Source organism: Aethalodelphis obliquidens, unplaced genomic scaffold (assembly GCF_003676395.1).
Source record: "Aethalodelphis obliquidens isolate GAN/ISIS:26980383/991018 unplaced genomic scaffold, ASM367639v1 scaffold6, whole genome shotgun sequence".
Lineage (NCBI taxonomy): Eukaryota > Metazoa > Chordata > Mammalia > Artiodactyla > Delphinidae > Aethalodelphis > Aethalodelphis obliquidens.
In genome coordinates, this window is record NW_020837950.1 from 72,654,644 (window position 1) to 72,681,829 (window position 27,186).

The following is a 27,186-nucleotide window of genomic DNA, read 5'->3' on the forward strand; positions in this document are numbered from 1 at the left end:
GCCCACCCACCTCTGTCCTGCTATGATCGCAGCGCTCAGTGCCCGCTGGCTTTCTCAGACCCAGGTGCACAGTCAACAGCGCCCGCCTTGCCCTGACACAGGGGATCAGGGAGGCGGCCCGACGATGCCAACTACCACCAACACGACCCTGCTCAGAGAGAAGCCTGCCCGCCCCCAGCTGGCCAGCTAGGCGGCTGTGCTCCTGGCTCCTCAGCATTTGTCCTGCCCAGCGGGGCTCACAGATGCATTTCCCTGCATCCAAGTCCCGGGGCGGTTGCCATGACAACGGGCTATGTTGTCTCATTGGCGGAAGGCCACTGGAGTGTGTGTAAGTACAAGTGTTTTCCCTTAGCTTTCTTCTCTCCTACACTGTATCCAGCATAACAACTAATAATAAGATATGACCATATATGATGTTATAGCTACAACCTAATCCTACCGATGATATAATCTAACGATGCCGCTTTTATGCTATGCCGACTCACTGCTTTATTGCCATGCTGAAGAAAGGTTACAAAACAATATAGCCAATGTGACCTCATTTTGTTAAAAAAAAAAAATACACGCACACAGAGAAAAAGAAACCTAAAGGGCATACTTCAAAATATTAACAGTGGCTACTCTGGTTGGGAGGATTATAAATGGTATTCATTTTCACCTCTGCACCAATCGCTATTTTGTTGCTAATAAATGTGGGTTACATTTGTAATAAAGAAAAAGGCGGTGAAAAGATTACTTTTAAAAACCCACAATTTATTGAGCACCTACTGTGTGCATGTTTTATCCTAGATACTAAGGTGAGTGAGGCACGGTCCCTGCCCGCCAGGAGCTCACAGCCCGTGTGGGAGACGGTAGCCACATCACATGATAAATTCCCTGCCATTCCTGCAGACAGGGACTTCGCGGGGAATTGATCTCTTCCTGACGGGCAGGAAGGGAGAGGGAGGGAGAGGAAGCTGCATTTGAGAACAACCATCCCACAGCAGGCGGGTCCCAGGCGGCTGGCATCCTTTTAAGCACGCTGAGCTGGTGCATGGATTGGGACCACCGTCCTGAGGTCCTGAGTGTGCCTGGCGCTGAGCAGAGTTGGGTGCACAGTAGGGTGACAGGAGATACCAACAGGGAGATGGAAGGAAGAGCAGAGGGGCTGAGCCTGAGATAAGAAGGGCACTTGCTTGACCAGACTCTCGTCTCCTCAGGGAAGGAACTGCATGGATGTGCACTGCCAACTGGTGCTGATACCGACCCTGACTTGGGAGGGATGGCCAGGGTGGGACGTTTCCCGGCTGGGCGCTGGCCATGGTGCTGGGAGTCCATGTGTTAGGGATGGATGCAGGTCCTTGGACGGTGGCCCCATGACTTAGAGGCTGTGACACAGACCAGCTTCTGCACCTCTCTGAGCTGCATCTAACTGGGATGCTGAGAGGCAAAAGGAGACGGCAGAGTACACTCCCTGGTACCCAGGACTCAAGGCACCTCTGCAGTGTCAAACTAACAACTGCTGCTTCAGACTCAGGAGACAGGATTAAATTAATTCGCCCGAGGTCTTCTATTTACTTATTTTTTTTTAACTTTTACTTTTTTAAAAATATAGCCGTGTGTACACTTCAAGGCCTTCTGTTTAAACAGGAATCCAGCACACTCGTATTAGCTGAGCGAGAAGTCTGTCTCAGCTGGGACGGTGCGACCAGCTGGAATCTACCACGGCTGAAGGCACAGCCAGCTGGTGGGCAACTTCTTTGCCCACCGTCATCATTGGCAAGTTCGTGCTCCCCAAGGGCGGGAAGGCCATGTGACCCGATCAAGGGGCGTGGACTTGGCTGTGCTGAGAACTGCCAGGTGGAAGAAGGGACCCAGCAGGGCTGGTTTTCAGCACTGAGCAGCGGGGTTCCCTGGGAAGAACCCAAGCTCTGTGGTGGCAGAGACCTGGGTTCAAAGACAGCTCCACTGCTTCCCGCTGCATGACTTTTAAAGTAACAGTGATCACAGAGCCCAGGGACTCTGGTCACTGCTCACTGCACCGTTACATGGTCACTACCGTACCTAAGCGTCTTACAAACACCAGTTTGTTCAAAAAATAATAGTTCATGTTTAATGAGCAGTTTACCAGCAGTAGCTGCAGTCGGGGGACACGACCATGCCTGGCCGCATGCCGAGTGCTTCACAAATACGATCTCATTCAAATACCAATAGTCATTATTATTATTATTCATGATGATGATGGTATTAGGGGCTAAATCGTGCTTCCCCAAATTTCTATGTCGAACCACTAGCCCCCAGCACCACAGAAGTGACTACATTTGGTGATATGGGCCTTTAAAGTGGTGATTAAGGTAAAAAGGGGTCATTAGGGTGGGATCTGATCCAGTACGCCTGGTGTCCTTCTGAGAAGAAGAGATTAGGACACAGATGCGCACAGAGGGACGACCACGTGAGGACACAGGGAGAAGACAGCCGTCTACACGTCCAGGAGAGAGGCCTCGGAGGGAACCAACCCTCCAGACACCTTGACTCAAGACTCCCAGCCTCCAGGACGGTGAGAAGATACATTTCTGTGGTTGAAGCCCCCTGGTCTGCGGGGCTTTACGGCGGCCCCGGCAAACGAGCACAGACGTCGTAACAGTAATCCCAGCGAGCGAGCGTTTCCTGTCCTCCCTCTGGGCTCAGGGTTGTGCCCGGGGCCCCCCACTCAGTACCTCAGTGGACCTGGGCAGCAGGCACTGTGGGTCCCCAGGTACAGGTGAGCTCCCAGAGGCTCAGAGAGGCCAACATCCCACCCAAGGGCACACAGCTGCCGGGTGACGTCGTGCTGCCTTTCTGAGCCTCTGGGTTTGCATCTGCAAAGGGTCATCCTGTGATTTACTCTCCGGACTAGAACCCTTGTTATTATCACCTATCGGAATTAGGGTCAGGAATGGCCCTAGCCCAACTAGAAGGAGAGTCTGGGGAGTGAAAAGCAGTGTTGAGAAGAGCGAATTCCACCTCCATCGTGTGAGAGAAAAATGAGGCCCTGGCCGGGTGGCGGGGGGGATGAGAGAGGCGACTCGTCCCAAGTCACCGGCTGTCCTTCGGGTGTGCAGCTGGGCCAAGACACCCGGTCCAGGGCTCGCTCCCTTCCCCTCCCCCACCCCACACAGGCTCTTTCCCAGACAATGGAGTTTGCCACTTAGACAAGTAAACTAGCAAATAATTACAACCATCACCTTCCATGTCTAATCCCACCACCCAGAGGTAACTCTTATTAACTATTCGTTAAAATGTTCCCAATCATTTTTAGACTTGTATGTGCACGTACACACATACACACACAAATACCCATAATACACACGCACGCGCACACACGTGCACATATACACATATGCGTATGCACACACACACATGCACACAAATACATACACACACAAACGCAAACGGGATCCGATAACATGTATTACCCTTCACATGCTTCTTCTAAAAACACGTTAGGAACTTTCCACAGCAGCAGCCACAGATCTGCACCGTTATTTGTGACACGGGCCCGAGTGTTATTTACGCAGGTGAGTCCTGGCTGTGGGGATGCGGAAGTGACTCACTGTCACCCCTGTAGCCACAGCTGTGAGCACACCTCTCTGCGCACCTGTCGCCATCACGGGGCGGCCGTGGTCACACAGCACATCCACACTGGAGGCTCCGACCCAGCCTCACGGTCTGCACCAACCTCTCCCGCGGCCTCCGGGGGGCGCTGGCCCCGGCCCCCCACTCCGAGGGCACACTCAGCAATGACCCCAGGCCCCGGGGCCCCTCCCCACTCTCCACAGAGAGAATCCAACTTACATAAATCACGCGGCTCGGAGACCCTGAGGTGCTGGAAGCAGGGACGGAAATGATGCTCTCTGAAGAGGTTCTGGTTTCCTAGGAGAGGAGGAGACAGGAGGCGGCTGAAGTAGACCGTCAACGCGAAGAGCCTTTCAGAGGCAATTACGCTCCAACAGAAAGGCCGGCTCACGAGATACTTTTTATTTGCAGGTTGAAAGAATTCTTAAAATAAACATGCAGGCTTGAATGAACGACAGCATAGCTGTAATCAGAAGACACAGCAGGTGACCCTGGCTGCAAGCAAACAGCCATGCTTTCAGCGCCGGCCGGAATCGCTCCCGTGATCGCCAAGCTTTCACGGCATCAACACTATCTGTTTTCCGGAGGATGAGAGCAAGCGATGCCGTTTCCGTGTTTCTGCGCGCTCCAACGGCAAAGGCGGAACTGTGCTGCTCAGAGACCTTATTCTCCATGTGGATTACGGGGGATGCACTGCAGCTCGTTCCGCCAGCCCCGCCTCTGTTGTCTGACTCGGCGGCCGTCACGTCTGTGGTCTGCTCCTCGCGTGCCCACTGTGGCTTGGAACCATTCCCCCGCCCCTCCTCCCTCGGTTCCGACCATGACTCCTGCACCCCCGAGGTGACATCCCCGAGAGGACTGTCCATCTCCTCCACTCCCCCGCGTCAGGCCCCCCATCAGTGCGAGGACCCTGCCTGTCTCCAGCTCCCACCCCACTCGCTGCACCTGTGCCCATCCCCACCTGTCGGGCGTGACCGGGTAGCTCCTGGACCCTCTCCTGGTCCAGCCCTCACCCCTGCTGGGACCACCCACGTACCTAACACTCCACACCTCCCACTTGCCCCGTCTAAACGGGACCCATCTTCACAAAGCGCCCCCCTCTCCCTACCCATTCACGGCTCCTCTCTTGTTTTCTTAGCAGGCCCCTTCCTCCCACCCCCTGGAATTCTGTCCAGCCCCTCTCAGTGGTCCACACCCGCTGCAGTGGTATCAGCAGCCTGGGAGGGGCCGCATCATGAACTGAATTGCATCCCTCCAAAACTCATACGTTGAAGTCAACACCCCAGTACCCCAGAATGTGACTGTATTTGGAGGTACAGGGCATTTAAGGATGCAATTAGGTTTAAACGGAGTCTTTAGGACAGGCCTGGATCCAACCTGACTGGTGTCCGTATAAGAACAGGAGACTAGGACACAGACATGCACAGAGGGATGACATGTGAGGACACAGGGAGAAGACGGCCCTCTACACGCTCAGGAGAGAGGCCTCAGGAGAAACCAACCTGCCCACACCTTGATCTTGGACGTCCAGCCTCCAGGACTGTGAGAAAATCCATTTCTGCTGTTTAAGATCCCCAAGTCTGTGGCATTCTGTATGGCAGCCCCAGGACACTAACACCCATCAAGGACCCCCGCCAAGTGGATGACCCCCAGCTCTGGCTACACCCAGCACAACACCAGCGAGAACGGGACAACACCAGGACCAGACGTGAGGCCGACACGGTAGTGGGAAGGACAAACCTGAGAGGCATAGGGGGTGGTGCCTGGGTAAACCTGACTGGGAGCCTGGTTCTGTATCTACAAGGGAAAGAGAAGAGGGAGAGGGCGTGATGCTCCGTGGTCATCTCTGTGCTCGGTCACTCGTCCAGCTGGTCCATCCCCTCTCCTTGCCCCAGTTATCACCCTGGCATCCTCTTGAGGCCTGCCCTGCTTCCCCAGGCCCCTCGCAGGCAGGGGCTGGGGTCCCTCAAGGAGCTCAGCCGGACCCCTGAGGCTCGGCCACCCCCAGTAAAACACAACGTCAAGTGCTGTTGCAAAGGAGATGCACCGTCGGAGGCCAGTGACACTGGGTCTGTTTTATCACTGTCCCTGTGGCCAGGCTGCCTATTTTACTAGGCAAAAATGATGTACGTACACATTTAATACATTTGAAAGAAAACTTTGACTCTCAGCTTCCTTCTCTATGAAACGGAAAGAGCTGCTTGGAAGGTGCTTTCTGTTTCTGAGGACGTAGGCACAGCCTGCTAGGGGCTTGGCACTGGTCAATCGTCCTTACTTTTATTTCACTTCAGTTTATTCCAGCTCACGGCAGGAAGCCCCTTGTTTGCAAAGCCGACAAACACTGGTTGTTTTACAAGAAAAGTGCCCCTAAGCTGAGAGCTGCAGCAGTGGCCCAAGAACTGTCCCCCAGACCAAGAGGGACACTTCCCGGCACAGGTGGGGCGGCACCGGCTCACTGTCACCATGACCCCGACGGAAGGGGGCTTGGGCTCTTTGAGCGGCAGCAGGCGCCTGGGTTTGCTCTGGCATGTTTCAGGGTTCCGAGCAGGCAGGTGGGTGGCTGTACGGTGCTCTCTTCCCTGTGCCAGGTTCCCAGCCCCGGAGAGGGCCAGGGCGTCCCCGCGTCCCACAGGTCAGGGAGCCCAGACACGAGGGGGCCGAGTCCAGGTGATTCTCCCAGAGTCAGGAGACCTGGGCTTTCTCTCATTTTCTCCCTACCGACTCCAATTCGTTCCAAGAAGCCTCACAATCAAACCCAATACCCAGTTGTGTTCTCCAGGGCCTTGTTCACACCCGCAAAGGGCCGGGCAGCTCACCCAGTCCTGTCCCCACCGCTCAGCCTGGTCCCGGGAAGCGTCGTCCTACAACAGTGACGGGGGCGCCTGGCTCTCATTAAGGTCCCACACAAGCTGCATGGATACCGCGTGAGGGGTCAGCACCCACTCATCTCCAACTTAAAGCCTAGGGGCTGAGGCTCAGAGAGGGCTAGTGATTTGCCCAAGGTCACACAGCTGGGCAGAGGCAGAGTCCAACACCAAGGCTTGCTCTCTCACCCCGGCGGCCTCTGCCAATTCCACTAAAATGTTCTCACTCATGCTCAGTCACCCTGCCCTTGCGTTTGGGCCTCTGGGACCATCTCAACAAGCCTGTCTTCTCCCTGCTCAGGGGCCTCACAGTCAGCACAGGGGCTCTTGCTTCCTTCCAGGTGCCCCCGCGGTAAGCAGCCCGGACCTCTGTGCCCCAGGTTTGGGGTGGGGGTGGGGAAGGACATGGGCTCTTGAAACGGTAACCGTGGAGACCCGCAGCCTGGGGGACCAGCCCGGTCAGTCCAGGCTCCCTCTGCTGCCACCCGAGCAGGAACCCGCCCGGCTGTCCCCAGCCACCTTCTTCATGCAAGGAGCTCCTCTCAGCTACTCAGCTGACACGGGGCCGCCCCTGCCATGGCTCTGAAACCCTCATGCAATCCCCAGCAGATCGTGGCCTCTCTGGCTTGGGACCCAGAGCCAGAACAGGGCTGGGCCCTGTGACCCACTCTCCCACACACCTGCCAAGTCTCAGCTCCGGGAAGCTGGCCCCGTCCCTCCCCCTGTCACAGGCAAGCATCCTGCACCCTGGAGCCTGCCCATCTGTCTCCCCGGCCAGAGGACGTGGGCCCTCCTGTAGGGCAGGGACCCGCTGGTCTTATTCACCTCCGTGTTCCCGGTACCCAGCCCAGAAGGGACGCAGCAGGTGCTCAGTGGCTGTGTGTTGAATGACCACGTGATCCACTGCCCAACGATGCACTGGGGACGGGCAGTTAGGACCACAGCCTTCCGACAGGCTTTCCATGGGCACGCTCAGCAGACGCACGTCCTTGTCCGGGGGGGCACCCATCCCCCGGGGGAGCACGCAGTCAGGGAGGCCTTCCGGGCAGTGAGGAAGGACTGCCCTCCCTCTCTTGGCTCGGCCTGGCATGGACTCCGGTGCCGGCCCCTGCTGCTGGACACAGAGATGGAGCTGGCTCCCGGGGGTCCTGGAGCCCACTGGGCCTGGCGTGAGGGGCACTAGTTAGATGACCGCTGAGCAGCCCTCCAGACGAGTGAGTTAGCTCTTGTCTGGATTTACCACATTAGAGTGGAGCTGCCTCCACCCACAGGCCGGACTCAGAGGGAGTTAGTGACGCCACCTCTGCTGCCCTTCTCAGGGGCTGATGGCCCCCTGAGCAGACCCCGCTGGGCTGACCCGGAGCTGACCGGGGCTGGCTGGTTCATGCACGTTAGCTACCTTGCAGGCAGCGAACAATACAGAAAAGTACAGCTTTCTCCCTGCCGCCCGGGCAGGGAACAGTCAGCTGGCTGGAGAACTATCTCCAAGGGGACCTGAGTGCCCAGGGAAAATCATCTGTGCCTGCCCCACCCACCCACTGCCCGGCCCGCCCACTGCCCGGCCCGCCCACTGCCCTGTCCACCCGCTGCCCTGTCCACTCACTGCCCCGCCCACCCACTGCCCAGCCCACCACTGCCCTGTCCACCCACTGCCCCACCCACCACTGCCCTGTCCACTCACTGCCCTGCCCACCACTGCCCTGTCCACTTACTGCCACACCCCCTCACTGCCCCGCCCACCCACTGCCCTGTCCACTCGCTGCCCTGTCCACTCACTGCCACACCCCTCACTGCCCAGCCCATCACTGCCCTGTCCACACACTGCCCGGCCCGCCCACTGTCCCACCCACCCGCTGTCCTGTCCACTCACTGCCCTGTCCACCCACTGCCACACCCCCTCACTGCCACATCCCTCACTGCCCCACCCACCACTGCCCCGCCCACACACTGCCCTGTCCACACACTGCCCTGTCCACCCACTGCCCCATCCACTCACTGCCACACCCCCTCACTGCTCCGCCCACCCACTGCCCTGCCCACCACTTCCCCATCCACCCACTGCCCTGTCCACCTACTGTCCTGCTCACTGCCCTGCCCATCCACTGCCCCGCCCACCACTGCCCTGTCCACTCACTGCCCTGTCCACCCACTGATGTGCCCACTCACTGCCCGGCCCACCAGGCCCAGAGTTTATTCTCATTTCCCGGGCGAGACAGAAGAGGCTCTGAGGGGCGGAGGTGGGGCTGGGACCCGGGGAGGGTGAAACAAGGGACAAGCAGGGCATGACTGGGGCCTGGATGCTGTCCCAGGACACGGAAGGGCAACTGTTGTCAGGCTGCTGGCCTCTGCCCCAAATGTTCCCAAAGCATCTGTGGAAACAAGCCCAGGAAGCCAAGTCCAGGGCAATGATCAACCCCCGGGGCAACAAGCCTTCCCTTCCTCCCTGTCCTGCCAGCCTGCAGCATTCAGAGAGCCTCGCTTCCGCGGGGCCAGTGGCCTCCAGGCTGGGAGCAGAGGTGGCTGCTGCCACCAGGCCTGGCAGCAGCCTGAGGCCAGCTCAGCAGTGGGTCCAGAGTCCAGGGGCTGGTGCCGGGCACGCTGACCTGGCCAGGGGAGGCTCTGGGGGCACAGAGGGCCCGGGGCACGTGGTCCTCCTCCGCGGAGCCCTCCCACCCCGGCTCAGGGCCACCCTTCCCCAGGTCGCCGTGACACACCAGGGGTAGCAGGACGGTCCCCACGGCCCTCGGACGTAACGTGCCCCTAAGTCCCCCTGCTCCCGCCTCCATCAGGAACAGCAGGGCTTGGACTTAGTCACCTCGGTGACGCAGGCCGAGAGCCACGAACGCATCACGAAGGGGCAGATGCCACCAAAGCAGCGGCTTCCAGACCCCCTGACATCAACTGCAAAGAAAATGCGAGGGTTTCCCTCTCAGTTCTCTCAGAACGGGCTTGGCAAGTGTGCTGAACTGGGCTGGGTCCCACCCAGCCCGAGGGCCCGGTACGAGGAGGGTCCCCTCCACCAGCCCATGCCCCCATCACGTCTCGTGGGCCAAAGTTCACGAGGTGGGTCTCCATCCAGCCCCACCAGGAATTCCCAAGCCCTGAGCCCCCGCGGCGTCTGCTAGGTCTGGGGACAAGTTTCTGCTCTGGCTCTACTCACTCCCCACAGCCAGGGGTGGGGGGACTCTGCAGCCCTGACCCCTCGCTCCCGCAGTGCAAGGTATCAGTGAAGGGCTCAACGAACAGAACCAGCGTCAACAGTAAAGAGCAAAGTACGCCCAACAGCTGAGCTCTGCCCCTTTCCTCCTGGAGCCGAATTCCTCTGGGCGACGGTCCCTCCTGCCAAACACAGCTGCCAGTCGCAGGGAGACACCGAGACCCCCGGATCGGCCGGCCTCCCACGCGCTTCCCGGGACACCTGCCTGACTCTCCAGCCTCTGCTCCTCTCAGCCCCTCCCCGCCTCCAGCCAGGGACCCCGGTCACCTCGGCCTCTTGACCCAGAGCTGCCACCAGCAGAGCGAGCCCCTCACCCCTGAAAGGAATTCTGGGTATCCCACGGGCTTGGGTCCGAAAAGGCTGGGTCTGAACTCTGCAGTGATCCCAGCATCACTGTGCATACCACACACGGGCACGCTAGCGACCCCGTGCGTCCCCCCGCCCCCTGCAGCAGTTTCCCTGTCCATCTCCCAGACACGGATGCAGACCCGTGCTATGCGGCATCTGAGTAGCCAGGGTCTTCAAGGGCCCACCGCCACCCGGCTCATCCGTAGCCTGTCTGGTGGCTTTAAAAGGGTTGGCATGGCTGGGACACCACGCATGGGGGACAGAGTGGAAAGCCAGGGGTTGCTGGCGTCCTGAGGCCGGGCCCGGAGTCCCGTGGGTCACACACCACTCGCTGCCCGCGGACCATCTACGCTATCCCGGGGCCCTGCAGGGCGTGGCTCCCAGTGGGGGTCCTGCAGGGGTGGGGGGCCCCCTGGCACAGGGTCTGGTAGTGCCTGACAGAGCAAAGCTGGCTGACATGCCTCCCCTCGAGGGCCTGCGGTCCCCTGGGCTGCAGTTCATTGTATTCACTTCCTTCCTTCAACCCGCAAACGCTTGAGTGTGTCACCTGCCAGGACTCGTGTGGGAGCCGGGAATTCAGGACGGAGAGACTGGAGCCTTTCCTCCAGGCTTTTAGGGAAGAGGGAGCTGCCTGCGGGGTGTGAGCTGAGGACGCGGGGCAGGAGCAGGAGTTGGCAAGGTCTTCAGGGGCTGACGTTCTGGGTGAATCTTAAAACCCAAAGGAGGAGTTTGCCAGGATGCGTGATGCAAGGGCACGAGAGGGCATCTCTGGCGGAAGGAACGCGTTTGCGAAGGCGCAGGGGAGAAAGGGAGCGGTGAGGACGGAGGCGTGGCAGCCCGGGGGCAGCGGGACCCCTCCCCTGCTCACCCCACCGCCACCCAAGCCAAAGGGAGCTTGCCCTGTTCCTGCCCCAGGGCCTTTGCACGAACCCCCACCCTGCCTGGAACCGCACTCCCTCTCCCTCTCTTCAGGGCTGGCACCGTCTCATCTTCTGGCTCAGCTCCTGCTCATTTCCTCTGGAGGACCGCCTGCACCCCCACCCCCCCAACCATCCCAGGTCAGGTCGGTCCTTCCCCCACTCTCCTGCCCCGCCAACCACTGCTGCATTATCTTCTTGCTGAGGCGTTGATTTCTGCCTCTCTCTGGGACGCCAGCCCCGGAAGGGTCAGGGGCATGCCGGCCTCCTTTCTCACCCTGCACCTGCAGCCTGGCGCCCAGCACAGGGCCTCTGAGGGGCAAGGAATTTGGCCTGGGGTGGTCTAGCCTGGCCCAGAGGGAGGTCTTGCTCTAGTTTCTGGAAGGTGATCGTACCCGATAGGATGTCTCTGTTTAGGGAGGGGGCTAACTGCACCCAAAATTCTTAGAGTGGGGTTGGCCACGCCAGAAAGACCAACCCTATGATTCTGGTGGTCTTGGGTCATGTCACCTGGAGAGTGAAATCAACCACATGGCAACCAATCAATCAACCAACCAACCAATCAGTCATTTAATGGAGCACCGATAAGGTCTCTGGCCCCAGAGCTTCCCTGGTTGGCAACACTCCGTGTGCGCTGTCACCCGTCACTGGGAGGGGCCGAGTCTGGCCTCCACGGGGAGAAGACAATGGTACCGTGTGTCCGGACCCCTCCTGGACCCTGCCCCATGCTGGGCTGATTTCACTCTGTATCTCCCCCTGCCCCCTGCCGGGATAAACCATAACGGGGCTGTAACAGTTCCGTGAGTGCTTCAGACACATTAATGAACCTGCGGGCAGCTGTGAGGACCCCTCGAACTAGCCGTTGGCGTCAGAAGTATGGACGGTCTTGGGACTGTTTGGAGACCCGCTAACTTTGCAGTTGTCCCAGAACTTCCGCAGCCATCAGCGTCCACTGAACAAAGGAAGAGGTCGGCAGGGCCAGTGCGGGAAGGGCCCTGGTCCCACCCAGCAGCTGATCTACCTGTGTACACCTCAACATCGCCAGGCCGCGGGCCACCTGCCCCAGAGCCTGGTGGGACTGGCCGGCCAGCCTGCAGACCCAGCCAGCGTCCTCTTAACCGTGTGATGATAGTGCAGAAGTGGGGGGAAGGCGTCGGAAGGGGCTGAACTCCACCAACCTTGCTTTTGTCTTCAGTTCTGGCCGCCTGTCGACACGCCGGGTGCCAGACGGAGGCGCCTGTGGACAGATTCCCAAGAGGGAAGTGTTAGTGTTATTTCCAGAGATGCAGGGGCCCTGCGGAGTGTCAGGAGGAGGGAGCTGGCGTCCACACTCGGACCCTCACTCCCCTTCGTCTGTGCCGGAGTCACAGGTCAGGGCTGGGCCTGGGGCCGATCACGGGGGCTCACAGCCCCACCGGGAAGGGGAGGACATGAAACAGACAGGAAACGCCCCACCACGAGCTGATGCTCCCATGGGGTCCCTCGGAACCCCGGGCACCCAGACGAGGCTTCTCCGAGGAGGGGGTCTGCGGGTGGCTTCTATTCAGAGGCAGGGGAGACAAGAGGGGCTGCCGTGCGACCTGCACCAGCTCCTCTCTGTGCGGGTGGGCAGTGGCCAGGCCCAGCCATGGGCGCAGTGGGGGGCCGGAGCCCAGTGGGACCTGCCTGGGGAATGAGGGCTTGGGGCAGGGCTCTCCTCGGGGACCCCCAGGTGGGAACCTTAGGTGTGGGGTGAAGATGAGGGCTGCAGGCTGGGGGCCCAACCCTGCACTCACTCGCGGGGTGTCTGCGCTGTCTCGCTAATGCCGGCCCCGCCCAGCTTCCACAGCTACAGGCGCCCCCCTCAAGGTAACAGGTCACCAAGCGTCCCAAGGACCCCAAGGGCCCTGCTCTTTTCTAATTCAAACTCGACCTCCCCGAGTCTCAGAGTTTTCCCACCTGCACACAGGGCTGACAGTAATCCTACCTGTTCAGGCCTTTAGCAGAATTTAATATAACTAAATCGGGGTAATAACTTCAGGGCCCAGAGCGCTTGCTTCCCCCCTCAGGCCTCCCTGAACCTCAGCCCGGTCCCCTTTCTCCCTCCGTCCATCTGTACTCCACTCACGCACCCTCTGCGGGTGGCCACGGCTGCTGTGTCCACGTTTACATCCACCGCTGCCAGGACAGCCCATGCCCCGCGTGGAGGTGGGAGCCTTGTCCATCCCATTCTCACACCCCCCGAACAAGCCACACAGAGTGGACGTAGTAGGGGCCCGGCACACAGCAGGGGCTTCAACGTGTGGCGGCAGGAAGGAGCTGCACCCCATTTCCGCCTGCAAAGCCTCCGGGTCACGTGAGTTAATGCCGGGGAAGGGAACTTATTTCTGCTCCTCCCTGGGAAAATATCTGCACCAAGCCGGAGCTCCCAGAGAGGCCGGGCCTTGGTTGGTTTGTGCGTAAGCTTTTCATTTTTAAAACATTATTTATGATTACAAAGGTAATAGCTGTTTTTTTGATTAAAATTTAAACAAGCCTAAAAAAGAATATATAGGAAAATTAAAATCATCTGTAACCTCCTACCCACTTTGGGTCGGGCTGTCTTGCAGTGTACACATACGTATTAAATACAACGTAGGTACACAGTTTTGTATCCTGCGATTTTTGCTTAAAAGTGTCTTAGTAGTTCTCCACGTAATTAAATATCAAAACTATAACTTTAAGGGCTGCATAATATTGCATCGTACGGATTGATGAGAATGTCTCTATCTGCTCCTTGCCTGTTAGTTCCAAAGTTTTATTTCTAAATAAAGTTGCAGGGAGGGATTTCCCTAGTGGCGCAGTGGTTAAGAATCTGCCTGCCAATGCAGGGGACACGGGTTCGAGCCCTGGTCCGGGAAGATCCCACATGCTGCAGAGTGACTAAGCCCGTGCTCCACAACTACTGAGCCTGCGTTCTAGAGCCCGCGGGCCACAACTACTGAGCCCACGTGCCACAACTACTGAAGCCCGCGTGCCTAGAGCCTGTGCTCCACAAGAGAAGCCACCGCAATGAGAAGCCAGCGCACCGCAACTGCATCGAAGAGTAGACCCCACTCGCCGCAACTAGAGAAAGCCCACGTGTAGCAACGAAGACCCTACGCAGCCAAATAAATAAGTAAATTTATATTAAAAAAAAAAGTTGCGGAGAGTCCATTGTACATGAGTTCCACCCCATCTCTCTGATTTACTTGAGGGCTTCCTAAAAGTGGGGTCTTGGCTCAGATGGTGTGGGCATTTTTTTTTTTTTTTTGTGGTACGCGGGCCTCTCACTGCCGTGGCCTCTCCCGCTGCGGAGCACAGGCTCCGGACGCGCAGGCTCAGCGGCCATGGCTCACGGGCCCAGCCGCTCCGCGACATGTGGGATCCTCCCGGACCGGGGCACGAACCCGCGTCCCCTGCATCGGCAGGCGGACTCTCACCCACTGCGCCACCAGGGAAGCCCGGGTGTGGGCATTTTGAAGGCTCTTGGGGCATCTTGGCAATTCCCCAGTTTTCGCCCACGAGCCAGGTAAGACGCCCGTTTCCTCCAATCCCCACAGCATGGGGGTGTGTCCTTCCTTTTAACCCTCGTCCACCCAGTGGGAAAAATAACATCAACGCGTTATTTTAATCTGGGTCTCCCTGATAATTAGCGAGAGTCAGACCCCCCCGCCTATGTTCACTGAGTCTGCAGACAGGAAGGTGCGTCCAGGGCTGGGTGGCAGTGCTGGTATTTGGCGGGGGGGCACCTCATCTCCCTTGGAGGCCAAAGGGCTCTCCGGGACCTCTGCTCCTTGCAGCTTTTGCTGCATGGGATTCAGCCGTCAAATACGCCCTCCTGGAGCCCCAGCATCCAGGTGGACCAGGCAGAGGGTCTCGGGGTGTCCGTGCAGGGCAGGGCCAGAGCCCCAAAGGGGCCCCTCACCGTGGGACTCTGGTGCTCCGTGGAGTGGGGCGTGAAAATCACCGACCGGGTCTGAACCCTTCCGGCACAGACTGGGAAAGAGGCTGGGAGGCGACGGGATGGGCTGCGACATCCCACAGAAAGTCAGGGCAGGTCCCGCATCAGGAACAGGGAGCCCAGAGCCATGAAGAGCATCTTTGTTCGGAGACTGGGTCCCCTTGATGGCCAGCTCGTGTCCCCAAGCTGCCGGCGCGATGCCACTGTGCCAGGCGTCAGTACGTCCTGAAGGTGCCACTTACAGTGGGCGCGGGCGCCTCGGACAGGGTGACCCCTCCCCACCCAGACATACGTAAAGGACCCCTTTCATAAGCTCTCAAGACTGAAGAACAAGAGGGGACGCTGGGGACCAGGCAGTCCTGGCTGACGTCACCCCACGAGGTTCAGTCTCAGAAAGGGAGGCCTGTGTGACACACGGCCCCAGAAGGACGCCGGGTGAGGTCATCCAATGGTCCGTCTGGCCCTACTCAGCTTGCCTCCGGGGTCACGGAGACACTGACGTCCTTGAAAAGACAATGTGACTACAGAGACAGGGGGTCTCAGCATCTAACCCATCCCGCCCAGGCCCCTCGGGGAAGGCCTTCAACCTGCGAGCCCAGTGTCAGCGAGGGCACTGGGGAGCCTCAGCCCCACCACTGACTTTGCATCTAGGCCGCTGGCCTGTCTTCAGCAGGAATCCTTCTCGGCCTTTCCTCTTGGTAATTTTCCATCCACCCGTCCCCCCCTAATCCCCACCCCCTCCTTGGCTATAAATCCCCCGTCCTTGTGAATTCGGAGTTGGCCTGACTCCCCTCCCACCTTCTGCCATGTCCTGAATATACCGTCTTCCTACCGTTTTGACAAGTGTCCAAATAATCTTCATCAAGGCTTGGGAATGAATAAGCCACAGGGATGGGGTGGGTCTTCAAGCTGATAAAACTAAGTGTAGCTCGAAGGAGAACTCCTAGCACCCCGGTGAATAAACACGTAAAGCAATAGCTGGGAGCTGGGTGCTCCGGTCTGAGTGTGGGTGCAATTTTTTGAACAAAAGCGGCAACGAGCTGAACAGGGTCACTGCAGGAGGGAGGGGGCAACTGGCTGTCACCTGCTGCTTCTCCAGGTCTGGTGGCCACAGGACGCCTCGCCTTTATTCTATTATTATTATTATTTTAATGGTGAATGGGTTGGGGATTTCCCATGAAATGCCACGAAATGGGTTAGAAGGTTGGCTATGTTTTTCTCCAGAACTCTCTTTACCGACACTTTGGCGACTCCCTTGATCAGGAAAAAAGCCTCAGGAGCGGCCCGTGGTCTCCACACTCCCTCACCAATCAAGGGAGGGTAGTGCGGGGGAAAGCCCTGAGACATGGACCCTGGGCTGTGGGGCTTTCAGGACAGGCTTGAAGCGACCACAGACCACATCCACTTCCGTTTGGCTGCTGGGACCCAAATTTCCAACACTCCTGCATCTTGCTCCTGAATTTGGCCTTTCTCTTATCGCGTCCATCTCAGGTTCACGGACATCACGTGGATGGACGATGCAAAACCGGGCAGGCTGTCACTCTGCCGACTCTGGCGGGTGCTCCGTGGGGAGAGCCTGCTGGGCCCTGGACCCCCATCCCTGCTGGGGGGTGGCGTTCCCTAACTAGCGGGAAAGCTCGCTGACACGCCAGAGCACACCCGGCACAGGGCGTGGGCCCGGGGGCCGCCTGTTTGGTGCCCTCGGGTCCCGAGCAGCACGCTCTCTCCTTCTTACCTTGCAGATACATCTCCTCGCCTTCCGCGAACATCCGGCCGCACCCGACACATAGCGCACACAGAGGGTGGAAGTGCTTCTCCCCCGCCTGGAAAAAGCACAAAGCACAGGTGTTTCTGCTCAGGGCACGGCGTGTCCTCACGCAGGTGCTCAGGTGAGGCAGGAAGGCGGGCTGTGTGGTGGAGAGCCCACACCCAGGAGGATGGGACGGTGGTGCCCCAGGCCGTCCAGGGTGTGTGAATGTGGCCCCTGCCCGCTGGGGCCACGCCTGGGAGCAGAGACCGGCCTCCGGGAGAGCAGCTGTGTCGCCAGCTCCTCCCGGCTCAGTGGTGGATGGGTCTGCCCCACCCACGAGGCAGAGGGGTGCCAGGTCCCATGTACCTCTGTATCTTGGTGGGGCGGGGAGGGAGGACCTAACGTTATTTCCCCAGATGGAGGGACAGGACAGGTGGGGTGAAAGTGGTAGATCATTTTCTTTTTGTCTCTCTGTATCGCTCAGTTTGCTCAAGGAGCGTTTTGCAGTTTTTATCATTCTTGAAACCCATTCAAATCGATTAAAAAATTAATACCAAAATAACCAAAACAAAGGACATTGGCAAGTTTGGCTTATTTCTACACGGTGTCTTCAGCATGACTGTACACTGACCGTTCCTTCACCTGGGCTGGGTGTGGCTGCAGCCTGCTGCTAGATGTGGATGTAACCCCCTCACTCTTTCCTGAGATGCGAAGGTTAATCACCGCTCTCTGAAACTGAATTAGTCATACTCTCCTGAATCAGTAACAGGGTGCAAATTCATTACGAGCACCTCACTTTCCTTCCCCTTCCCCACCGGTGCCTTCCGTGCAAACCAGGCCCGAGGGGACCCCTGAGTATCAGGGAGGAAGAATCCGAAACAGACTCCCTTCCTGCGTGTGGGACCGGAGGTGTCAGTCTGCGTGGCCCACACGTGTCTCCAGGCAAAGGGATGCTTGGGGAAGCGTGAGAATGCCAAGTGCTCAGTCCTGCTGGCTCTGCGGCCTCTGGGCCTTTGCACCTGCAGCCCCGTCCACCAGGACTGCCCTCCCCACTCTCGCACCCGGGACCACCTGGAATGTTCCCGATCTCATCTCCAACGCCACCTCCTCTTGGAAGCTTCCCCTGATTGCTTCCCTGCTCTGGGCTCCCACAGCCCCATTTTCACAGGGTTTGACAATTATTTGGGGTGAGTCTTCCCCGCTAGACAGTGAGCCTCCGAGGGCAGGGCCTGGCACGGGGCCATTGCAGGAACCCCTAGTCTCAGGAATCTATCTGGGGAGCAGGTGACATTGCAGCACTGGGCCCAGGCAGAGTGAGGGTGAAGCTGCCACTTCATCCTTAAAATGCCGAGCGGTCAGAGCAGCTCCGTCCTTGAGGTACAAACAGGGGATTGGAACAGCGCTGTAGCTTTAATAGAAACCACCTGCTATCAGGTCCCAGGTGTCAACTGAGGACTCACGTGCTTTAAACATTGTGACCTCTGACCTGTCCTCACGCCTTCCTCAGGCAGGCACCCCCTTCATTCTGGGTCGGGGGGACAACCCACCCTCATGACATCAAACAGCAGGAGTTCTGTGACAGCCACTTGGGGGAGAAAGCACACACTGTTGTCTACACGGCACGTCTACACGTGAGTCAGGTGGAGAGAGAAAGCCGTGGGGAGTCTGTAAGAGGACAGGCTTGAAACCCCAGCCCGACCAATGAGAATTAAGGCTGAGCAGAGAAAGAGCCCTGCAGCCACCGCCAGGGCCCGGCCCAGCGTCCACACTCTTCCCTCTGGAAAGCAACCCCCAACCCAGCAGCCGGCAGACGCCCCAGCAGCGACGGGGACACCGCTTATTTCTACAGGGAGAGGCAAGAAGCCGCTTCACACACTGACTGGTCTTCATCCTGTGACAGCCTGTGAGGTTCATGACTACCTTTGTTTCCACCAGGGCACAGAGAGGTGGAGGAAGCTGAGCAAGGTCACACAGCAGGAGGGGGTGGAGCCAGGCTTGGCGCCCAGGGGTCTGGCCTTTGTGGCCTCTGTCCCCAGCCGGAGGGGGGTCCCTGACTCTGTGGTGTGCACCCATGCCCACGCACCCCCAAATCCCACACCCTGAGCAATCAACTTGGAGGCCTAGAAAAGACTCAAGGCTGAGGAAGGAAACCAGACACCGCGGAGCCGATTCCATTTTTACAAAGTTCAAAACGAGGCAAATGAATCTATATGGTCAGAGTCAGGGTGGTGGCTGCGTTGGGGGCCCCAGGGGGCTGCCTGGGGTGCGGGGCATGTGTTTTCTTGGTCTGGGTGCTGGTGGCTTGGGTGTGTCCAGTGTGTGAGATTCATGGACTCCTCTGTGTGTTACATGCCAGTAAGAGAGTTTTCCCACAGAAGTATAAAACCACAGAAGAAAACACAGGGGTATATTTTGCTGACCCCAGATTTGTCCGTGGATTTTCAGATATGACACGGAAAGCAAAGCGTGAGCCGCAACAACACAATAGATAAGTTGGACTTCATAAAAATTAACAACTTTTGTGCATCAAAGGACGTTATCAAGAAAGTGAAAAGACAAACTATAGAATGGGAGACAATATTTGCAAATCACAGATCTGATAAGGGTTTAGGATCAGAATATGTAAAGAGCTCTTACAGCTCAACAACAAAAAGACAAACAGTCCAGTTAAAAAATAGGCAAACGGCTTGGACGGACATTTTTTCCCCAAAGAAGACACAGGAACGGCCAAGAAGAAATCAGAGATGCTCAGCATGACTGTCATCCAGGAAAGGCAAACCCAAGCGACAATGAGACACCACCTCACACCCACGAGGGCGACTGTAATTAAAACAAAATGGAGAATAACAAGTGCTAGTGAGGATACGGAGAAACTGGAACCCTTGCACATCGGTGGTGGGGATGTAAAACGGTGCAGCCACTGTGGAAAACACTGTCAGTGCCTCCAAAAGTTAAACACAGAACTACCATACAACCCAGCGATTCCACTCCTAGGTATTTAGGAAAAAGGAAGAGAACAAGAGAGATAAAAACCTGGGTCCACACAATAACGCGCACGTAAATCTTCACAGCAGCGTTATTCCCAGTAGCCAGAAGGTGGAACCCGCCCAAATGTCCAAACGTGAGTGTGATAAACACAACGGCAGATTGCTCAGCCATGAAAAGCCACGTGGGGCCCCAGGATGTCTTATAAGGACACTCGTGTCCTTACAAGATGAGACAGCAGAGCTCTCTGCCACGGGAGGACACAGGGAGAAGGTGACAATCTCCAAGCCAGGAACCCAGTGCACTGGCACCTTGATCTCGGACTTCCAGCCTCTAGAGCCGTTGTTTAAGCCTCGCAGTTCATAGCACAGCAGCCCAAGCCGACTGAGACAGGCTCACGAAGTCCAAAATAAAAGCGTCCTCACCCCTTGCATCAACCCCCACTGCTGCTCTGCTCTGTCTCGCAGTGGCCACGGTGGCCGGGGCGTTCCACGTGATCGGAACCCAGCAGCAGCCCCTGCTCCGTCAGAGCCCTTTCCTCCCTACAAGTGTCCTAGAAGGGCCTCAGTCATCTGTGCCGTCACCCCAGCCCCCAGCCCGGGAGGCAGCGCAGCCCCTTACCCAGGTGGGACTCAAGATGGCGCAGATTTTGAAAGTGTATCAAAAGCCCATGAGATTTTGCGGTGCGTGGTTTGAAAACGATGTCTTGTGCCTTCTGACAAGCGGCTGTCATCTTTAATCAGACAGAACCAGGCTCGTTAGGAATGCAGCCTCCGGGGGCACAGAGCGAGCGCTGTTCCTCAGCGGTACCCAGGCAGAGTGGAGGGCACTGAGCGCGGCCCTACCGTGGACATTAGGGACCGGCCTGGCACCGTGGAGATGTGGCAGTGTCTCTGGGCTGCAGAAACTCCCTCCCCTCCCTGCAGAGACGAGCAGCCAACCCCTCCCCTCGCCCCCAGCTGTGGGAAGCACGGAGGGATGGACCTCCCCTACCCCATCGGAAGCAGGCACCCCCTTTTCCTCCCTAAAGCCATCCATGGCCTCTTCCATTCCCTGGAGAAGCGGCTGTGCCTCCGCCTGCTTTGGGGCCCTCCCCTGGGTCCCCGCTGCAGGGCGCACATCCCCCAGCCCAGCTCCCAGGGGCTGCTCCTGGCACAGCCCCCAGTTTGAAGCTTTAGTCTCCTTCGGGAATGACCAGAACTGGAACCGGATCTTGAAAGCCCTGATCTCCAGGGCGCACCGATCAAATGAAATTTACCGAGAAGCTAATCAAGATCTGTAGCAGGAAGGATGCAGTCGGGGGAGGGGGGAGCATCTGGCAGCCCTCCCAGCTCTGTGCCATGTCAGCAAAGACCCTCCCCAGAACCCCTGACTCAGCCCTGCCCCCTCCCCATTGCTGACGCCACAGGCCTCGGGACAGGCTCGCTCTGGGCTCGGGGTCTTGGGGGACCACATGGAGGCTGGCGTGGCTCCCTGACTGTGTTTGGGCTCTGTTCCTCTCTCTCCCCCAGCTCCAGGACTCGGGTGACCGCTCCAGGACTAAGCCTTGTCCCCTCGTTCTCTGCTGTCCCAGGCCCTAGAGCAGAGCTGCACACAGAGGGGCTGTCCCATAAAGATGTTCTGAACGAGAAAACAGTACCCACCAGGCAAGCATAACGGGGTCCTAGAGGACAGGGGGGTTCTGACCAGTGAGTGTGGGAGCAGAGAAGTAACACACTCCACCTCCGGGCACGTCAGCTATCAAGGCTCTGAGAAGTCCTGCAGTAAGGACATGGGTGTGGCGCCCTTGCCGGGCTTCCTCAACCCAGATGCCCGGGAATGTGCTGACGGACCGATGGTTAAGGACCAGGACGGAACACACTGATCCTTGCTGGGTGCTGAGCAGGGCGTGGCGTCAGGCTGAAGGCAAGTCCGCGTGTGTCTCTGTGTGTGTGTGTGAGTCTGTATGCGTGTGTATTTTTGTGTCCCTGTGTGTGTCTCTATGTGTGTGTATCTGTGTATTTGTGTGTCTGTATCCGTGTGTATCTCTGTGTCTCTGTGTGTGTCTGTGTCTATGTAAGTTTGTGAGTATTCCTGTGTCTGTGTGTCTTCGTGTGTGTGTGTCCGTGTGTCTTCGTGTGTGTCCGTGTGTCTTTGTGTGTGTGTGCGTCCGTGTGTCTGTGCGTGTCTTTTTGTGTGTGTGCGTCCGTGTGTGCGTGTCTTTGTGTGTGTCCGTGTGTCTGTGTGTGTCTTTGTGTGTGTGTGTGTCCGTGTGTCTGTGTGTGTCTTTGTGTGTGTCCGTGTGTCTGTGTGTGTCTTTGTGTGTGTCTGTGTGTCTGTGCGTGTCTTTGTGTGTGTGTGCGTCCGTGTGTCTGTGTGTGTGCACATGATCCAGAAGGATGACGTCTAAATGCTAACGGTAGTTTTCTGGGTGATGACATTCATTATAGATGATTTTTCTTTTAGGATAAACAGGTATTCCCTCTGAGAGTGTTTTTAAAATAAACACGTTCATTAAGTTTTAAAAAGGGAGCAAGAAGCTGGGGTCTTGGGAAGCTGACTTCACCTCTGTCCTTAGGAAACGCCTTTATTTGTTCGGAACTCAGGGTTTGTTTTCTCCCAGTGATAAAAGTCCTGCTGGCTTAGGAGGGTGAAAAGTGCCAAGGAGAAAAGAAAAGAGGAAGAAATAAACACACCAGCTTCGGGAGTCGCAGGAGAGGGTCCATTTGAAATGGAGAAACTATCAGCTGGCCGCCCCCCTCCCTCCAGGGCTCCTCCAGGTCAGGCAGGGGGACCCCTGCCACCGTCCTCACCGGGAACTCCGCCCCCAGGCCAGGCTGGGACACAGTGAGCCTTCAGGAAGGTGAGTAGTGGATGGAGAAGGGAAGGAAGGGAAGAAGGAGGGAGGGAGGGAGGGAAGCACAGAGGAAGGAACAAAGGGAGGGAGGCATTAATTAGTGGTCCCAGGGGGACCCTGGGCTTCTTGTTACCATGGAGACAGCCAGGCTGCAGGAGGCAGGTGGGGCTCAGACAGAGGCCCCGCCCGGGTTATAAGGAGGATGGGGCTGGCCAAGACGCACCCCATTCCCCGCCCCCGCCCACCTGTTCCTGCTAATACTGTGAGAACCAGTAGAGAACAACGTGATGGCAGGGACTCAGCCAGGGACCCCCTCTCACTCAACACCCCCTCCGCTCGTCCAGCCCTGGGCTGGTTGATCTGCTTAGACCACCGTCCCCTGGCAATGCACAGCCACCTTCCAGCTCTCTCCGTGGAGAGACTCCATCCCCAGGAGCCAGCACTGCAGCAGGGCTGCTCCCAGCCCCCTACCTCTGCTCCTTGCCCTGCCCCCCCACCCCAGCCAGCCAACCCCGCGACGGGGAGGGGGCTTGTGTCAGCCCCTCCCAGGTCCCCACCGGACCCAGGACGCTCCCGGCATGGAGCTGGCTCATCAGGACAGACACCCCAGACACGCAGGATGCGAGACAACATGCAGTGGAGGATGTTAAGTATTTCGAGTGACAGAGGGAGTGGGGGGACTGCACTACCACCAAATGCACATCCCACGGGCGGGCGCCCAGCATAGGTCGGCACCGGGCCCGGTGCATGCAGACGCGGCACAGACTGAGGGCTCCCGCAGGGGCGGGGAAGAGGCCCGGGCTGCTCCCCTACTCAAGCACCTTAGGAGGCAGAGCCGGTGGGGTGGCAGGTGCCTTGGGGGCCTTGCACCTGGCTGATCTGCCCCGCTCCCTGCAATCCCACCCACCTGCAGCCAGTGTGGCCTCCCCATCGGCCCAGAGAGCTTCCTACCTGCACGGGGTCCTGGTACCACAGCCCAGTCGGAGCAGTCGGCCCCTCGGCCCCTGTCTAGCCCCGCTCCCGGGACAGGCTGGCAGGAACAGGCAGTGTGACCGTGAGGACGGGGGCAGAGAGCGGGGGCACAGAGATGCCCTCACCCTCCAGCCAGCGGTCTGGATCCTTCTCCTTCTTTTTCAAGTCCTGTCCCCTGCCACCTGCCGGCCCTCAAGAGCCCACTGCACGCCCAGCTGGGTCCCAGCACGGTGACTGCTCCCTTCTGTGGAGCTGGCTTGTCCCCGCCCGCCTGCCTGCAGCTGCCGCCTCGCTGGGGAGGAATCTCAGAGCTGTGCAGGTCCCGCTGACTCAACACACCGCGGAGCTCGCCGCCCGCAGGGGCGAAAACAAAAGCATTCATCTTCCCTGGGAGGCCCTTTATCCTCCAGCCCCCATCAGCTACCTCGTGGCCGGCGCTGAGCTGGGGGACACTCCGCAGACACGACCCCTCGGATCCCCGAGGAGGTTCTGGTGACCGGGCCGCCAGGGCCGGGGCTGGCGTGTCCCGCCCACCCCAAAGGGTGCCGGAAGCGGGCCAGGCTACAGTCACACACCTGTGGCGACAACTGCTCAGCCCACAGAGCCTAAGATGCTGCCCGCTAAGGCCATCAGGTATCACAGCATGGCGTGAAACAGCACAAAGCAACACCTACGCAGGGGGCGGCCAGGCGGTCGGGCCAAGAACAGGCACCGGGAGCCCGGCTGGGCCTCCTGGGCTCGAGTGGGCTCGGCCCTGCGTGTGGCCGATAGCCCGGCACACGCTCTCCCAGACACACAGACACGAGCCCACAGAGTGAGGGCACCAAGCAGGGCGGGAGGGGGCCGGCGCTCTGGGGAGTGGCTTGAAGAGACGGTGCAGCGGTTGGCGGACCTGGACAGGTGAGGGCGACAGGTTTCTAGTCTCTTTAAACGGGGGCGACTTGAGCTGTTTCAACAAACCACCAGGAGGATGCCTTGTGGCCCCCAGGGAGGAAAGGAGATGGCAGGGTAAGGCTCCAGAGGAGGCGGGCGGGGTTCGGACCGGAGCACAGGGTTGGGGGCTGTGGCTGGGAGGAGAGACAGAGCCTCCGTCAGGAAGGGCAGGAGCGGGTGGGCTAGAAGCTTCGCAGACAGCCCTGAGTGGCGTCTGACCCTCTCTCTGTTAAGTCTTAGACAAGGTCATTGTGGCTGGCCGGCTGGGGTGGGAGGGCAGCAGCCCAGGAGAGCGAGGAAGGTCTGGAACAGTCTTTTGGGGGAACAGAGAGAAACAGGCTTGAACTGCCAGGCACTGCGGCAGGTGGGGCCCTGGCCGGGGGATCCTCCAGAAGCCTCGGTGCTGCTGCCGGAGGTGGTGGCTGCCCAGACTCCCCCAGAGCAGGGTCTGCAGCAGGGTCTGGGTGAGCAGAGAGCCCTGGAGAGATGGGAGGGCCAGGTGAGACGTCACCGTGGGGTACGGCGGGAGGACGCATCCTTCGTGCACGCTCGGAGGATGGGGGTACAAGCATGAGGCGTGATCACCACCCCAGAAAAACATACAAGCTATTCATCAGATGAGATGTCAACAGTCTCATCACGTGACCACCCGCCCAACTCCGTCAGAAAGACATGGAGCCCCCAGTGTAGAAACAGGCGATGCTGACGGAAGATAACTGAAATGCAAGAACTCTGATTGGCTAAAAATGACAAAGAAGACCCGGCACCACTAGGGGTGGGAGGGAAGCAAACAGCAGCGAGGCCCCACGTTCTCCCCTATCAGCTCGACACAGGATTTCATAAAGATTACACCCAGGGTGGGAGATGGGAAAGATCGCGCTCTGTTGATAAGCACGTAAATCAGAATAAACTTTCTGGAAAGCAATTTATGTGTCAAGAACCCTCACAAAGTTCATGGTTGTTGGCTCAGTTTCTACACTTCTGTGAATGAATCTTAAGGAAAACTAGAAATGCAATAAAAAAGATGTTCATCTCAGTGTTATTTATCGTAGAAAACGGTGCTCTGTCCAACGATGCATGATCAGCCTAAAGCATTCTGGTCTACTCCTACGAGGAAATACGATGCAACACTGAAACACTCTTACGTGCGATGCACCTGGAAATGTTACTTTGTGAGACAGATTCAATCACAGAGGACCCCACATAGTGGACGATTCCATTTACATGACGCGTCCAGAACAGGGAACTCTACAGAGACCAAAGTAGATTGGTGGCCGCCACGGGCTCAGGGTGTAGGGGAGGAATGGCTAAGGGGTACAGGCTTCTTCTTGAGGTGATGAGAATGTCCTAGAATGGACTGTGGGGATGGGTGCACAGCTCTGTGAAGATACTAAAAACCACCAAATCACACACTTTACACGTGTGAATTGCGTGGTATGTGAACTATATTCCAATTAGGCTGTTTACAAAAAGACCCATAAAACACAAAACAAAAACATAGGAACCTATTAAATGGGACATGGGAGTTGAAAAAAATCAGGATATAATGTATAAATGGTTTGATGCCAACTCTGACATGTGGAGAGAGAAAAAACTGGAAGGAATCCAGCCAAAAAGTTCAGCTAAATATGATCGCATGTCAGTGACTTCCCCCTTTATTTGTGCTTTGCAAACTCTCTACAGTCAATGAGGGTGTAATCCCAGCCCCGCCGCAGGGGCCTCTGGGCGTAGAAGGGCACAGCTCTGCACAGAGCCTGGGACCGTTCCCGCTGTGGCATCTGGGAAATGGGGAGATGGTGGGGAGGGCCTCACTGCCCCTGGGTGGGTGTGGCCACCCCCTTCCCCTCCCCGCTACCTGGAGCTGAGGCCCTGGGGCAACTCTCTCCCTGCAGCTCTGATGTCAAGTGTAATTTCAAGAAAAGCAGCTCAGTGCTCAACGTGCAATTCACCAAGGCATCCTGCGCCCGCTACGGCTGGGCTCTAGCTGTGGGGCGGGCAGCGCAGGAGTCCTCGGGGATGTGGGAAGGCCCAGCCCTTCCTGGCTGGCCTCCCCGACTCTGGCCTCAAGTCCAGCCTCAGCGGCAGCCTGAGGGAGCTCTCTGGTATGCAAATCGACCCAGGCTTTCCAGGGTTCATTAGCCCTTGTCTGGGAGGGTGGCCTGGGCCCCACAGCCTCAGACCCCAACCTGTCTTCCCACCCCCAGAGGCTGCTTCTGTGACCTCCTTGGAAAAGGCTCCCAGGCCCCTTGGCTGGGTCAGGGCCCCTCCTCTCCCACTGCTCTGCCCCCTCCCCACCCCCCAGGTCCTCTGGTTACCTCTGCCCTCCCCAACAGACCATATGCTCGCCGAGGGATGGCCCATCCACCCGCCCCAGCGCAGAGCCCAGGAGGGGCTGCAGAGTGGGGTGGGGGGGCAGGCTGGGCCAGAGCATCAGGGGGGTGGGTTTGGTCCTGTGCGCCCCATGGAATTGATCTTACTGAACAAATGTAGTAAAGTGCATAACACGTGTTATTTTCACAAAGGGACACACCCGTGTAACTACCACCCAGACCAAGAAACGCACCTGTCAGCAGAAATGCCCCAACCTGAGATCGCTGGGTGACCTGTCCGCCTCTGTGGACCCAGCCCTGCCTCCCAGGCTGCCTTTGCAACCCGCCAAGCCTCAGATTTCCCATCTAGATGCCAAAGGGCTGAACCAGGATCGCAAGTTCTTCCCACCTCTCTGTCAACGTGTAAAGGGCACAGGTGAGAGAGTGTTGCAGGGAAGTATTCCTGGAGGAGGTGGCACTCACTGGGCAGACCCTGGAAG

General features: G+C 58.1%; 1 protein-coding gene across 25 annotated transcripts in view; it reads right to left on the reverse strand.

Annotated features, from left to right (window-relative positions):
- ABLIM2 (actin binding LIM protein family member 2) overlaps nt 1–27,186 on the reverse strand; it is a 150,719-nt gene that overhangs the window by 58,226 nt on the left and 65,307 nt on the right. For all 25 annotated transcript variants that reach the window (XR_003432307.1, XR_003432306.1, XM_027103800.1 and 22 more), the window contains exons 7-9: nt 16,637–16,724; nt 12,119–12,177; nt 3,814–3,891 (exon numbers count right to left, since the gene is read on the reverse strand). Coding sequence is in view for 23 of the 25 variants with exons in the window: in XM_027103800.1 (XP_026959601.1) it covers nt 3,814–3,891; nt 12,119–12,177; nt 16,637–16,724 (225 nt within the window). In the remaining 2 variants the exon portion in view is untranslated. The remainder of the gene's footprint in view (nt 1–3,813; nt 3,892–12,118; nt 12,178–16,636; nt 16,725–27,186) is intronic.